Consider the following 16745-nt stretch of genomic DNA (forward strand, 5'->3'; position numbering starts at 1 on the left):
CATGTCACGTGAGGTAAAATCCACGAAAAATACTTTCTTCAAATCGAATAAATAAGACATTTTAAGGAATAATATTGCAGCACGAGACACAGCGATGACATTGCCTCGCGTCAAGCACGCTTTACAGGCCTCCCAGAAGCCTCAGGGGACGTGAAGAAGGGAAACCGAAACTTCTCAACACGGCTTCCCTCAATGCTCAGGCGAGCAGCTGCTGCCTGGGGCCGACAGCAGCCGGTGCACTGAGGCAGACAGGGCTTGTCTTCTGCACACCCGTTGTCTGCTCCATCCTTCTGGTCACGTCCGGAGTCACCGAGAGATGACACGGTTTTGTTCCCTGCTTCTTCCGCGACGGGAGCACGAACGGCTTCGGCGCAGACGAGCCTGTAGAGAGAGCGCGCTCAAAGGAATCCCTTTTTCTTTTTTTTTTTTTTGCTTTTACATGGCGGCATCGTGTACAAGGTGGTTCTCTGGGTTCCGTCTCTGGGTTCCTAACTGGCCCAAATGCCGCGGTGCGGTCTTTTTAACTCCATATGGGGCGAAAATATTTCTCTGAAAGATGCGCGATAGGATGAGTAAAATGCTATGCGCACGTGTGGTCCTAGATTTTGTGCACCAGAGAAGACAGCGCTTTTATCCTCCCTTTGGCACTTCCGCGGGCTGTAAGTGCGCTTTCGCTGCACACTGAGCCGCTGCGTCTGTCTATTACGAGTATCAGTGAGTAAAAGAATTAGGCATTCGTAAACTAAACAGCTAGAAAGGAGCATGTATGAACGATTTCTTCGCTTTCCGGTAGTGCCTTCCCTGCGAAGGAGTAGTATGCTCCTACCAACATGCCCGATCATATTTATTTCTGAAAAAAGCGGTCTGCCACCTCCGGCATGTCCCTGCCGGCCTCGGCCTGTGTTGGTCGCGTAACTCGTCAGGTGTATTCGAAACAAGAGTTTATAGACGAATTATAGAGGTTTGAATGGTATTACGAGCATTCTAGATTAATGTACGCTGTGCGTAGTTGTTCCAGCTTTGAAACCGCCCCAGCGACAAGACATGCAACGGTGTCCCGCCGTGTTAGCCCGTTAGCAGTGCTAGAAATTCGGGCGATGTGTTGGAATATGCAAAACCCGAGAGTACACTTTCGCTGTCTTTCGTGGGAAACGTGTGAAGAAAGTTTGTCGCTGTGACAATTGAGGCTGACGAATATTCACTTGCTCTTATTTGTTTCTTGCCCGAGACATGCTAATGCTAAGTAGTCAGTTGTTTGTTTACAATGGGATTTACGGGTGCTGCACTTTCATCTTTTGTGTGCTTGCGCTCTGCACTTCACCCGAAATGTGCGTGTCTGCTGAGGGCGCTGCAAAAGGTACGTGCTCTCTGATAAGAACGAATACGTTATTCTCGAATAATAAATAAATTAGTGCTTCCTTAGAAACAGGCCTGATAGTTCCTATGTTGGTCCTGAAAAACGCTTCCATTCCTTCCATTGACATTTTTACTTGTCATGCATATAACTAGTTGCGTAATGTATGATGTAAGCTTCCTTTTTTAGCAAGGGTTTACCTCTGGAATCATTAAAAATGCGGCAATGCTGTTGTTAATTATGTCTGTTTTGTGCCATGCAGGTGTGGTATGTTGGAAGAGGAGATCTGCAGGAAGCGATACTTAACTGCAGATTTTACAGTAAGGGCCTCTGATGGGTAGAGTTCGTGACTGCAGGTCATTGAAAGGGTTGGTACGACAAAACTTTATAACAACAAGGAAGACGCCCCCGCCGCGGTGGCTCAGTGTTTACGGTGCTCGGCTGCTGACCCGAAAGACGCGGGTTCGATCCCGACCGCGGCGGCTGAATTTCGATGAAGGCGAAATTCTAGAGGCCCGTGTGCTGTGCGATGCCAGTGCATGTTAAAGAACCCCAGGTGGTCGAAATTTCCGGAGCCCCACACTACGGCGTCCCTCATAGCCTGAGTTGCTTTGGGACGTTAAACCCCAATAAACCAGAAGAACTGAGGATTGGGCGAGTTGGTGGTGATCCATTGTAGAAAAACCAGCGCTTACGAAAGGACAAGGGAAACAGACTGACGGCGGTAATAAACCAAACCAAGGAAGACGCCTTCAATGAAGTATGTAGTTGCATGTAGAATCAGAGCAAGTACTTACTGCAACGGTTTATTGAGGACAGTGGCTTGATGATATTACTAGAAACAAGCAATTACAAGTCAGCGTCGTGTTCCATACTTTGTTGTTCTTGCTCTTTTCGTGTCCCGCTGCATTGTGTCACCAGAAACAATGGTCTCACTTCACGGCCGTCTGTTTAACTCGCGTGATAAGAACACAACATTTACTTGACATTCTCCGTCATCGCCCAGCCGTTTCATGGCGCCCAGCGTGCCAAAAAGAAATGTGTGTCAGAAAATTGTTTTATCTTCGGCAGGAGTCACTCCATGACTCTTTCCGAGTGAACCCGAGTGAACCCGCGACTGTCTTTTTTCTACGCATCTCGCGGGATGTGGCCACGATATGTTATTGCGAGCTGCGAGAAGTAACGTTTGGAGCAAAGGCCTGCTTTCTTTTGCATGTCAAGGTGAAACAAGCGGCTCTACTCAACCTCAGCTTCTGAGACACGATAACGATGCGTGTAAGTAATCGTTTGCAAGTTTTGCTCAGGCTCAAGCCGCAACCTTAGCAAAGGAGTCGCCGACGGCCACTCTTGCATAACTCGTGCGGATAGAAGGAAACGTCCAAGCTTTCTCTATCTACTTGGCACTGGATTCCCTCATCACTGTGTTTACGTCACCAGCTCACCGTTCAGGCCACCATCACAGTGGTGGTTATCATGTAACCAGCCGTGCTGCTGCGCCAATGCCGGCGGATATATCTGTTGCGATCAGAGAGCCCGAAAAGATTAAAAAGTTAGCTTAAATGATCTACTATCAGCTGCGCTGTTATAACATAGAATGGTGTTTTGAAATCTCTGCGAAGAAGCTGCTGCTCTTTGATTCCTCCGTGTTTAGGTTGTAGCCTGTTTTTGTTCAGGGTAACAAGCATGTTTCGAATTTTTTTTTTTCTGATTTCGGACAAAATCGCAGTCCTCGAGGCCTCTTTAATAGATTTTAGTCAGTTTTTTGCCTTCTTGCTTAACGTCCTCAGCAAAATGATGTGAAATGCGAGGACAGGTGTTATGCCACTCACGGTTTTCACTACGGCGCCTCGCTGATATCGTATCAGCGTTGATCGAGAACACACTTGGGTGGCAAAGTGGAGCAGATGAGACAATCACCCTAAAAGCACCGCAAAGAGCGTTGCGCCAGAAATCTGATAACAAAGGCTTAGTGCCTTCGGCACTTTACACAACGATTCACAGTTGGTTTAAGCCTCCTGCCTTTACCATTTTCTTAGAAGGATACCTGCATTGGGAATAAAATGAGAATGTTCACATCGACGCAGCAGTATCCGCCGTCTTTAACTTTGTGTCTTCAAGAAGAAAGGGTCAAATGTGTTAAGAACGTGCAGCCTAATGGTTCGTCAAAGTTTCGTGCGAAAAAATTTAACGAAGTTGCTATAGAAAGCGCTCGACTCATTAGAAAGACAAGCGACATGGGCAGGCGAAACAGCGCGTGTCAGCAAAACTTGCACGGTAGCAGCTTGCGTCTCTTAGAGCACAGCGGATTTTGAGACGAGATTTGATACCCTCACTCAAGGCGTACGACTTCAGGACTGCACAAAACCGCAGCAGGAGCTCTGCTGAAATTTGTCGATGTGCTCATCAGCTCCGTGATAGCTTCTCTAGTGTGAAAAAAAAAATCTGAAAAAAAATCAAGAATACATACGAAGGGTGTCTTAACGATGGCTCACTCCAGTACCGAGCATGATTACGCAAATTGGGGAGGCTTTTCTTTTAGTCGGCATAGCTCGACGTTATCCCGCGTTTTCTTTTTCTGCCTCCTTCTCCCGCCTGGCCTCATTTATGGCCAATGCCAAGCATCCTCTGCCAAGCCGCGACCGCAGGTTTCGTGCCATGAACGAAATTGTGGTTGCGCAGAAAGGTTTCACTTGCCAGGCTAGTCTCGCTGTTTTTGCATTTTCGAGCTTTGTCTTCTCCTACTCTTTACTGAACCTTAATTTAAATCTTTCCAGGCCTTATGCTGCAAATGGTTTGCAGCGCTAGTTGTACTAGGAAGCAATCGCTTGGGTGGACGTGGTTGCTTTGATGCATCCATTCTTTAATATATATATATATATATATATATATATATATATATATATATATATATATATATATATATATATATATATATATATATATATATATAGCACGAAATGTTAAACGTACTTGGTTGCTAGGGGTAAAATGCGAAATTGAGACACGCTTCATTTAGGTAAACCATTATTGGGAGTCGACGTCGCCTCCCAATAAATGTTTACCCAAATGAAGCGTTTCTCAATTCCGCCTATATATATATATATATATATATATATATATATATATATATATATATATATATGGCAACAAGGGAAGGGGAATGAGGGGCTCGTTATAAGCATGAGAGAAGCCAATAGCCAGAGAAACCAAGGGACACAGGGGATTTTTAATTAATTTATTTTTTTTCTTTTGTGGTGTTGATCAATTTAGAATATTACTGAGTATGCTATCGCGTAAAGCTAATTGATCAGAAAAGCGGAAGAAAAAACAACCACATCCCGCCGGTGGGATCCGAGCCCACGACCTCCGAATTAGGCGTCCGGTGCTCTATCGCTGAGCTACGGCGACGGCTGTCTGGTCTTCTGCTTTCGGGGGTATTTATGTTTACATGTGACCTAATCTTGAGAGTCGACGTTTCGTACAGGCTCTGTCCGAAACGTCGATTCCTGTGGCATCTTCACGTGTGTTTCCGATGTGCGCGCACCTTTTATCGCCTTATCTGGCGATCCTTCATAGCTTCGAGCTATCACTATGTACACGTGCTCCTTCCTATCTTCCGGCCACTCGGCTGCTTATAAATACGTCCCACACTTTTGAATAAACGTTCATTTTTCTGGTTCTACTGGCTGTGCGGCTGCTTCCCTGGTGCGGCGTTCTGCGGGCATGCTATGGATATGCAACAGTGGCGACGAGGATGAACACTGCCCATGCAGTGAAAGTCGACATTGAACAGGAACCCACAGAGAACCGAGAAACCAAGGCCAGCATGGCTCACCACCTTCCGGACTTCGAAGAAGGCAAAGATAAGTGGCAACCGTACCTTGTTAAAGTGGAAGCATACTTCGAAGCGAATGTGATTGAAGACGGGTCTAAGAAAAGAGCATTGCTGGTTGCCGCGTTAAATACGCATACGATTCAAGTGCTGGCAGGAAAGGTTGCCCCGCGAAAACCAAATGCGTTGACGTATGCAGAAGTCGTCGAAGTACTAAGTGAGCACTACAGTCCGAAGAGACACGAAATCACCGAAAGCTTCAAGTTCTTCAGTCGTTGTCAAGCGGAGGGAGAGCCGATTAAAGAATTCCTGGTAGAGATTCGCCGAATAGCTGACAATTGCAATTTTGGCAGTGCTTTGGATCGCATGCTACGAGATCGCATTGTGTGTGGTATACGGTCAAGTGCCCTACAGAAGCAGCTACTGGCAAAGCAGGACTTAACGCTTCAAGACGCTGAGACGATGGTCCTTGCAGCTGAGGCTGCGGATAGTGGCGTGGAACGCATGTTTAGACCGACAACGACACCCGGTACAACGACACCCGTGTTAAAAGTACGGGCGTATCAGACGGGAATTCGGCCAGATGAGAGGAGGGCTGCTGAGCATCAAGAATGCGCAAGGTGTGGTAGTACAAAACATAATGACGCAGGTTGCTCCTGGTCTAACGCCCGTTGTTACCGCTGTGGACGACGTGGTCACCTCGCAAGGAAGTGTCGAAGCCACGGCGCTCGGGGACAATGCACGGCAAGGACGGCGCAAACTAACGCCCTTTCAGGGACGGAAAACTCAGTAGACGAGGAACACGATGCCGCCCACATTTGGACTTTGGTATCTCAACGAAAAAACTGTCTGGAACCACCGATCCGCCGAACACTTGCCTGGGGAGGCGTGCAGCTTAGCATGGAAGTCGATACTGGGTCGCCCGTTTGTGTCATTCCGCGTCAGCTGTACGATAAGCATCGCGAGCAATGGCCGAAACTCAAACCGTCCAGCCTGAATTTATCGTCCTACACAGGACGCCTTCCAATAGTTGGGGAGCTTGCGCTCCAGGTTTGCCATAAAGGGGCGACAGTAAAGTGTGCGCTGACCGTGTTGGACTGTGCGGGACCAAGCCTCTGTGGTCGTGATTTAATCCAGCAGCTGAACAGAGCAGGCGTTCCGGTGGTTCGGTTTGTCGAGGACTCCGTGTCAACAAAAGAAGCAAGCGAAGCCAGCGTGAACATATTCCATGACTACCACGACGTGTTCTCCGAGGAACTGGGGCTAATCAAGGGTCCTCCAGCCAGCTTGCACCTGAAGGAAGGCGCCGTACCCAAGTTCTGTAAGGCCAGACCCATTCCATACGCGTTACGCGAGCGAGTGTCACTTGAACTAGACCGTTTAGTTTCTTTGGGCGTACTGTCCCCGGTGGCTCATTCTGAATGGGCAACGCCCATAGTCACAGTGCTTAAGAAAGACGGTGCAGTAAGAATCTGCGGAGATTTCAAGGCCACGGTAAATCCAGCGTGTGCAACAGAGCAATACCCATTGCCAATCATTGAGGATATGTTTGCCCAACTTCATGATGGGGACTATTTCAGCACTCTGGATTTACGGGATGCATACAGTCAAGTGGCTTTAGACGATAACGCGAAGAAAGTTTGCGTCATTAATACGCCAAAAGGGCTATTTTGCTACAATAGGCTTCCTTTCGGGATAGCCTCTGCACCCGCAATATTCCAAAGAAAAATGGATGAGGTTTTGGCTGGCCTTCCAGGAGCGCAGGCTTATCTTGACGATGTGCTCATTTCCGAGAGAGCGAGTGACAGCGGTGAGAGGCTCAAAAACGTCTTAGAGCGCTTCCGAGAGTGCGGTGTAAAGCTAAGGATCGATAAGTGCAAGTTGCGTAGCCCAGCGGTAACTTATCTTGGTCATCGCATCGATCGTGATGGGCTTCATCCGACAGAGAAAAACCTTGACGCTATCATGCAGGCGCCGAGCCCCTGTAATGGTTACGTTTTACGCGAGGTTTCTGCCGAACATGTCAACCACACTTGGTCCATTGTATCAGCTGCTTGAAAAAAATGCACGTTGGCAATGGAAACAGCCTCAGGAGCTCGCGTTTGAACGTGCCAAGGAAAGCCTTAAAACAGCCAAGGTTCTCGTTCATTTCGACCCTTCGAAGGAACTTAAGCTTGAATGTGATGCATCTCCGTACGGTGTGGGAGCTGTCTTAATTTGTTTCACACGACTGGTAACATTCACAGGCCAATCGGGTTCCGCTCGCGAAAATTGACCCAGGCGGAGCGCAAGTATTCACAGCTCGAGCGAGAGGCACTGGCTCTGGTATTCGGCGTCACGAAATTCCGTGACTACCTTCTAGGTCGGGAATTTACCTTGGTGACTGACCATCAGCCACTGCTCGGCCTGCTGAGATCAGACAAGCAAACGCCCACAATGGCCGCCGCACGGATACAACGGTGGGCGCTTCACCTGGGGGCCTACCGATACCGGTTACAGTACGCACCAGGACGACAGATGCTGAATGCGGACGCCCTGAGCCGACTTCCGCAGCGGTCTCCGGAATCTGGCGACGACGGTGAGCCGCCCGAATATGTGCTGTCGCTGAACCAGCTGAACAATGGCGTCGTAACAACGCGTGAGCTGAAGGCATTGACGTCTTCTGACCCTGTCCTGGTCGAGGTCAAACGGTACATACTACATGGGTGGCCCAGGAACACACACGGAATGACCCGGGCTGTGCTGCCGTTTTTTGACCGTAAACTAGAACTATCCGTAGCACATGAACTGGTGTACTGGGGTAATAGGGTCATAATACCGACCGAAGCTAGGGAGCGTGTGCTGCATATCCTACACGAAACGCACCAGGGTTCACCGGCAATGAAATCCGTCGCACGTTCTCTGTTCTGGTGGCCAGGCCTCGACAGAAACATTGAAGAGGTGCCTGCTCAGTGCCAGCACTGTGTGCAAAATCTGCCGATGCCAGCCGCGGCCCCCGTCGTTAACTGGCCTGAAACAGGCGAAAGGTGGTCCCGTATTCACATTGACTACGCGGGTCCGATCTGCGGAAAAATGATACTCGTAGTAGTCGACGCACATACCAAGTGGCTCGAAGCACTGCCTTTGGCGCATGCTTCAACGCAGACTACAATTAACGGTCTGCGTGACATTTTCAGCAGGTTTGGAATACCTCGCACAGTCGTTTCTGACAACGGTACCCAGTTTACCAGTGAAGACTTCGCGTCGTTCATGGCAAACAACAACATTGTGCACCTTCGATGCGCTCCATACCATCCCCAGTCTAATGGTGCGGCGGAAAGGGCCGTGCGAACTGTGAAAAATGGCCTCCGAAAGATGAGTAAAGGGAACCTGGAAGAGAACCTAGCACGGTTGCTTTTTAACTACCGGAGGACTCCGCAAAAGTCGGGTAAATCCCCAGCAGAGCTGCTTTTGGGCTATCAAACACGCTCACGCTTGGACACATGTTTTCCTCCAGCCCTTGCGGGACCAAAAGAGAGCAACGATGACTGGCTGCCACTACCTGGAAGTGAGGTATATGCCCGCAATTACGGTGCGGGGAGCAAGTGGACACCCGGCCATGTGAAGGCGACGTCTGGATCGAGAATGGTGACAGTGGAAACATCGGACGGAGTCGTCCAGCGGCACGTAGACCAGGTCCGCCCGCGGCAACAAGCACCAGGGGTTACCCCGGCAGTAACTACAACCACCACACATCCCAGTGAGCCAGACGAAGCAACACAACTACAGCATCCAGAAACTGTGAGCCCGGATGAAGACACCAATGCGCGGCGCATCCCAAATGGCGACGATTCTCCACATTTTCCAGCACCAGATATTCCGGTGGCCCCGTTGAATACGGGTGTCGCCCAGCAAGCGCTAAGACGCTCGACAAGAGAACGCAAGCCAGTGCAGCGCTTTCATTTCTGAGGAGGAAAGAATGTGGCATCTTCACGTGTGTTTCCGATGTGCGCGCACCTTTTATCGCCTTATCTGGCGATCCTTCATAGCTTCGAGCTATCACTATGTACACGTGCTCCTTCCTATCTTCCGGCCACTCGGCTGCTTATAAATACGTCCTACACTTTTGAATAAACGTTCATTTTTCTGGTTCTACTGGCTGTGCGGCTGCTTCCCTGGTGCGGCGTTCTGCGGGCATGCTATGTTTACCTAAATCAAGCGTTTCTCAATTTCGCATTTTACCTCTAGCAACCAAGTACGTTTATCTTTTTGTGTTACATCTCTTCGATGACAGCTAGGAATGCTTCTAAAACAGTTTTTTTTTGGAAATATCCCCTTCATGCGCCAACATGGGCAGTAATTGGGGATTACCAGACAAACTTCAGCAGTTTTGAAAAAGAACAGGCCCTGTACAGTGTACAGAACAGGATATGTACAGTGAGATGATTCTAACAGGGCTGAGTCAGGTATATTGCTTGTGCAGATTCTTAGTTATATTTTAGAGATGCGCAATAGTCTACAAACAAAGAGGTTGAAAACGTTTGTAATCTAGTGCCCGGAAAATAAGCTTTTGTTGAATGCCTATTTGTCAGGTTACGAGTGATTCTGAGGGCCGATCTTTCAAGAACGGCTAGTATTGTCACACTGTTTTGTGTAGCAATGCCCCATACTAATCACCAGTAGTGTAAATGAGAACGAAATAATGCATGATACAGAGAAACTTTTCCATTTTGTTGGAGACAACTTCTGAAACGCGACATAAACACTGTGGTTCTAGATGTCCCTAATTGTACTTGGTTTATCTGGTTGTCCCACTGCTTATTTTAGGTGAATATTACGCCTAGTCATTTGAATGACCTTACTAGCTCAGTATGGTCTCCGTTATAAAACAGTTCTTAGAACTCACCACTCTCTATATTTTTTTCATTAAAAAGTACTACCTTGAGTTTGGAATATTAACACGCAGAACGATAATCTATAAAATACATTCCAACCACTTCCAAAGAAAACAAAAAAAGGAAGGGGCAAAAAAAAAAGGCAGCAGCAGAAGACGGTAGCGCAGTAACCGTTTGTATTTTCGTGTTGTTTTCACTGTAACTCTCCCGCTCATCATTCTGTTAAACGCACGCTGACATAACACGTACATAAAAAAAAAAGCGCCAAACCGTTTAGGAAGTAAACCCTCGGAACGAACCCTAACTACCATCGCTCAAAGCAAGCAGGTTGGCACAGTCATACTGTTGTGCTGCGTGGTTCATCAGACGCCCGCGTTCATGAGCGCGCGTTCCTGCGAAGGAGCAGGCAAGTTTCCAGGGGCGAAGCGGCGTTTATTCCCGCATGTTCGTCGGTGTGTGGCTGGCCGAGAATAACCCGCCCGTAGGTTGCGGCGCACGCCTTTTATTCGTTTTGGCGCGCCTGCGCAATAGCGACGGCGGCGATAGCCGGACACCACACATACCTTCCTCAGCTTCACCTTGCCCCTCACAATACTTCACCTTCTTTTTGCTTCGTTGGTAGGCAGGGAAAGCGCAAAGGCACACTCCAGTCTGCAAGCAATGTTAAGAGACAGGATCTCATTTTCGCCGTCCCCGTTTGACCCACAGGGATGGATCCAGAGTTTTCTCGGTGGGCAGCCTTTCAGTCTATGGTTTCGGTTCGCAAGAGATGGTAAAAATAGAGATGAAGTATTTGTCTTGCTCTGCGAGAAGCCTGGGGCTTCATTGAACGAGAGAAGGACGAAGATGTCCTTCCATCCGTGCAATACTTCGCTCCTCAGGGAGTTCCACATTTTGCGATTTGTCTCATTCCCGTAGTTTTGCTTTTCTTCTGCTGGCACTTTAACATCACGTGCCTCTTGTGGGACCATCTGCGTCAGCACTAGCTCTGAATTGTGGACATGTCCGGCCGTGGCTATCGTTAAGCTCTGGCGTTTGGAGCGGGAAGCTTTTAATTTATTTTCCTTTCTTTTTAAACAGCAGTGCTATCCGGTAAACATGGAACTGTCCGTCAAATACCCCAATTACTAGCGAAGCTGTCTAAAGGGAGAGGCCATTTGTGGCCTACCATCTTTTCTACAACTGCACCACTGCTTTCAGACGGATAACCACACTGAGCAAGCAAAAGGATCAGCGCACACGTGAAATTGTTAAAGTATTCCTGGTAAATCGGCAGAAAAACAGTTTCGTGAAAGGTTTAATAGACAGCCTTTCATGATTCTGTGCGTTAGTGAGTGCGCGAGTGCTGTTTATGCATTATTTCTCTTTTAACCTTTTCTACTTTTTTTTCGTCTTTTATTTTTCATCTTTTTCAGCATCTTCCTTCACCCTCGTCTGAATTAGCATGCCAGGTTGACTACCAGGGAAACCTGTCCTATAATTATTAAAATCGCTCTCTCTCTCTACTTTTTCAAAAAAAAAAAAAAACGAAAGGAAGTTTAACCAGCTGAGAAGTTAAGACGACAGAGTGGCGTGTTTTTCTACAACTTTTCTTCCTCTATTTGTTTTTAATCTAGAATGCCTTCTGCGTGGTTAGTGTTTGATTTAGTGGGACGTGATGGGTGAGCTTGTTTTCGCCTATTTATTGCTTCACAGTAGCAGATACCTTAAGTTGTGAGTCAGCGCGGTGTCTGCTCCATCCATTCTGTCTTAGTTGCACTGTGCCGTTACCTGTTCAAAAGATGACTACCCGCGGCATTCAGCTTGATTGTGCCTCCTGGAAACAAATAAAAAATGCTAGACACTTCATGCAAATTAGCAGTGATACAGACTTGATATAAAATAAGTGCTTCATTCTACGCATATTACCTTGTTTTAGAGATATAGCTTCCTGGAGTCTGTTTCATAGATGGCCCATAGATGGTTCCGGCTCTGGAGCTTTCATTTGCGGCAGGCATGCCAACCCGCAAGCTCTAATATACAATGATCATTCAGAGGTTAAGCCATAAATCAGGGTGAAGGTCCTACAAAGCACACAAACCTATGAGGCGCAGACAACCAGCACCTGAGCATTCCCAAGCAATACATGGTGATTACGTGTGAAGAAATCTCCGAAAGAACCACTCTTTTTGAACCGTGCACTTACTATTTGCAATGAAAGACGGGAATATTGGGGGCTTCCTATTTATAGTGAAAGGCGTATGAATATTAGAAATATTTTCCGGGGCTCTTGGAGGTCTTAGACGCTCAACCAAGAGCAGGAGGATGTGAAGTATCCCTGACGACCTACTCTAGCTGACGACCTACTCAGATGGCAATCTGTGAATTATAAAAAAAATCTAGGAAGTGCCTTTTTTTATCGCAGCAATACGACGCGGTATTTTTTTTATTCCTGCGTCTTGTAACCACCATTTACCGTTTCTTTATTTATTCCAACTTGTAAAGCACGTGGTTATTGTAATAAGGTTCAGGGTCGGTTACGAACTGAATCATAGCCGGCGCTTGCACAGATCAGAACGAGCAGTGTTTTAAAGCAATAGCTAAAAGTATTGCTGCGGCCGAGTGGTCTTAGGCGTCACGAAAAAAAGAACTGCCTTTTTTTTTCTTCTGTACCATTCCGACGGGAAATTAAACTTTGGAGGCCGTGCGGGTCGGCGTCGACTTCACCCTGGTTTCGAAGTTCGCTTGAGCTTGTCCAGAATGATCGCTAAAAGCGTTTTGTGCATAAACCAAAGGTGCAGTGAAAAATGTTTGGGAGCTTTAAATAGAAAATGAGTGCCATGGCAATCAGTAATACCTAAATATCCTAAAATAGTTGTGTTTCGCTGACTACCAAAGCAAGAATACGATTCCATGTCACATTTTGCTCAGCGCCATTTTTTTACACTAAAGCGGCTAAATAATAACAGTACATCCCGGCCTACAGCTAGCTCTAAACTCCCATGCTGCTTTATTCGATGTGATAGATTCTCAAGAACAGGACATTTTGCTTAGGAAGGACACGAAATCGAGAAAAAGGAAGGAAAAACACGGCCCTTCCCTCTTCTTGCCTTAATTTGCCCCCCCCCCCCCCCCCCCCCCCCCCCGCCCCTTATAAACCTCAAAAAGTTGCTCGCAGTTTCGTGGTTTCATTGCGGATTCAGAAAAAACAACAACAAAATCTTGTGCCACCAGAAATAATCGGGGGGAGAGTCCACCCATAACATCGTGACACTCTATTTGTCCCAGTGAGGAACCTTGATTAATGAGTGCAGGAGCCCTCATTAGTCAGCGCGCGTGGCTGGGATATATAAGAGAAAAAGAGGAAGGGCTAAAGTGTTACTTCCCCATTCTACAGCGTCCTTCGTTTTCTTTATCCTTGAAGAAAAGAAAAGCAGTGCTACAAATAGCATTTCTTAAAAGCAGACGAAAAATGGTGGGTGATAACTTTTCTTTACCGAATCACTCTCAGAATAAACGGTGACATGTCCAAAGATAACAGAAAGATAATTGAGAACAAATTACCCACCGTGGCAGTTATAGTAAAATTGGCGCTGCGGCAAACATTTCGCCATCAAATGCTGTTCTGTTCAGCTGTTTTATTTTTTTTTTTACCGCAGAAGCAGAGAATATTGGGAGTCGATTTGCCCTGTATAGTGTGCCCTATAAATATTCGAACTTTTTAATTTGGCCATCTGATAGGGAGAAGAGTTTATGGAGGACGGGGGAGGTAGGCAGCTAAAAAGAAAAAAAAAATGGAATAGATGGAATTAAGAGCGGGCTTTTTTTTTACGCTTTTGCTGCATACACGGGAGTTCAAACTAGACTGAACCATTTACACTGCAGCAACGACGAGACTATGTTTAGCATTTTTTAAATACACTTTCTAAATGCAGAAATAAATCCGGAAACCAGTTCTTTTGTCTTTTTTTCTGCACAACGTAAATCTCGTTCTCTGGGATTTCATACAGGCGCCGTCGACAAGAAAGGTTTTGAGCCCAGCGAGACTCAGCGCTAAGGTTTACGTCCAGGCCCAAGCAAATAGAGAAAATTCGAATTTTAAACACACAAATAGATGGAGATTTAAAAACAAGCTTTCATGTCAACTACAGTGCCCAGACTGCAATAGGGCTGCACCGTGGGACACGTGACAGCCTAGAGAGAAATTGCTAGCAGAAGTAGTTGTATTTATTCCTCAGCCAATCCCTCTTTCCTGCTTTCTGAGAAAGCCTAAGACAACGCGCTAAGACCGCTGAGCGAAATCACTCGTAAGAAAAATGGCGCGTTTATTTTGGCCAGCTGGGGAGCATATTAGTTGCCCATGCGATATTGTGTTGCAATATATTATTGCAATATTGTAATATTAACATGTCTGTCGTAGAAAATATTCCACTACTACTAAAATGTGACTATGAGGTGAACGCTACAAATTTAGACTGAGGACGCAAGCAATACCATTAACTGTGTAAACGAAACAACTTTCTGTGGCGGTGCAGTTGATGCTACGAGCGGAATGTAGCAGCTTCCACAATCCTGCCGTTCCCACGCACTCACGAGTCAACTACACATGCCAGGAAGCTGACGTCTCGCTCTTGTAGCGTGTACTGCAAGGCTGAAAAATTAGCTTTGGTTTAAGTACTGTTGAACCTGGTTAGAGAGCGAAAGCTATCGGGCAACTAGACGCTGCTTGGCGTCTCTAACGTAGAATGCGTTCCGGGCAACTGCCAGCAACGGAGCTCGTCGAAGCGACTGCGTCTTCATTCCCATGTCACCGCCGTCTGTGGCGAGGTCAGCTTCGGTAGGCACGTTTTCAACGCGCCGATTTACGTCATGGAAATTCACGTGACTTACATTGCATTGTACCGCATATAACACCATCCATTCATCCATAGTTGTTCTTACATCTCGATAAATTCTTTTTCAAGGACAAGCTGAAGGTCACGTCACGTGTTTAGCAGTTGTAATTATCTGTTGCTATGGCAGCATAGATATCAACTGATTAATTACTGTAAATATCTTGTCTAATTAGTGTTACTTAATTAGGCTAAACTAACTCTTTCTGTTTAACCTCAGCAACCTCTATTTAAATAGAGGTTGCCGTGCCAGAGGGTTAGTAGTAGCTTGAGGTGAAAACCTGAAGCTTTTGGCTTCTGTAAGCGGCCTTCCGTGCTTCGCGAAAATCGGTGCAGTATCGTTGCAGAGTATGCATTTTTTTTTTTTTACAGATGAGAGCATTGTCCTCTTTCAACAAATATGACGTTGGACTGCCCCAAGACGAACTAACAAGTCTGGGAAGCACATTTGCCTCTGTGTTCACCTGTTCGTCCACCCTTTCCCCATCATTTTTTCTGCTGTGCACTTATACTATCGAAATATATATATATACAAAACCGTACGGTAGCATTCAGGAGTGTGCAGCCCCACTCAAAAATATTCCTGCTGTCTGCCAGTAGCGGCCAAATTATTCCGGCTTATTTCCAAACTTCGTCACTTATGAAGATATTTTACCGTGCACAATTACAGTCTTCTTTTTGGAACCTAATTTAGCGCTGTTATAGGTCGCCCTTTTATGTTATATGCTTCGCATGCCTTCTTATCGTACATCTTATCTGCTTACTTTTTGCTAGAATACTGTGAACCTCATATCCTGCTACAGTTAATGGTCCTGCTTTCTGCCTCTCAGTGTTACAAAATTTTTACCGGTTTTGAATCACAGAAATTTTAACAAAATGATAATGCTTCGTTGTAATTCCTACATACCGCCATTACAGATTGCGAAGTCTCAAGTGGGCTTGCTCTACCTATTAGCATACCACGAGACCAATGGCAGGTTCCAGAACTGCGCAGCTTTCGCAAGAAAGAAACGTGAAAAAGAACGGACTAGACAGGGAGGGGCGCAAAAACTGGTAAACCACCAAGAAACCGTAATGCTTGCCAAAGGCTTTAGGGCATTGGCAGCCAATCTACAACAGTGGAAGATAGGCGCTCTAGAAAGTTGCACCGCATGCGGAAGAGCTGTATATGAACACAAAGTGGCTAAAAGGCACGATCAAAAAGCGGGCAGCCCAGTTGGCGGGTCTTTCGTTTCGTGTACGCTTCGAGGAAGCCTCGTTGGCTCTCCACGAACGCTAAAATTGATTACCGTCCATCTACTCCCGTGGCTCTCCATCGTCTTGCACTTTCGCGCGGCTGAGGTTTCGCATCCTTTTGATGGCCTGTCGTCATAAGGAGGCTCTTTTCTTTTGTTACTTGTCGCAATAGAGGCCTCAGCGGTGTCATTTTTATACTTTCCCTACGACCATTTTGACTTCTTTTCTTTAAGAGGCTGGTGGTTTTTTTTTTTTTTTTTTGGGGGGGGGGTATTCTTGAAGATGGCCGTGGAAGCCAATCTTGTCACGAAGCAGTGGGGTTGACAGGATGAAAGGAGCGATTAAGTTTAAGGCATTGCCATTTTCGGCAGAGGAAAATCGAGAAAAGTCTCGCGAGTTTTACGCAACCTTAAATACGGACTTCAACGGCCCGAAGTGAGACAGGAGCAGTGAGAGAAGCCCTGGAGGGCTATAGATTGTGTTGACATCGCAACAGAACACGAGTATTTTTGGCATTCCGACTCAATTGAAATGTGGCCGCTGCAGATGGGATAGTATACCGCTACCTTGAAATCAGC

The 16745-nt window shown here is 46.7% G+C and overlaps 1 protein-coding gene across 1 annotated transcript; it reads left to right on the forward strand.

Annotated features, from left to right (window-relative positions):
• Positions 1–7508: 7508 nt before the first annotated feature.
• LOC149339882 (uncharacterized) lies at positions 7509–9134 on the forward strand. Its single transcript, XM_089550596.1, has 2 exons — positions 7509–7764; positions 8683–9134. The coding sequence occupies exons 1-2, from the start codon at positions 7623–7625 to the stop codon at positions 9132–9134; spliced, it is 594 nt and encodes a 197-aa protein (XP_089406722.1). The 5' UTR covers positions 7509–7622.
• The last annotated feature ends 7611 nt before the right edge of the window (positions 9135–16745 follow it).

The sequence above is a fragment of the Amblyomma mixtum genome, chromosome 6 (assembly GCF_055824585.1).
Source record: "Amblyomma mixtum isolate Tamu chromosome 6, ASM5582458v1, whole genome shotgun sequence".
NCBI lineage: Eukaryota > Metazoa > Arthropoda > Arachnida > Ixodida > Ixodidae > Amblyomma > Amblyomma mixtum.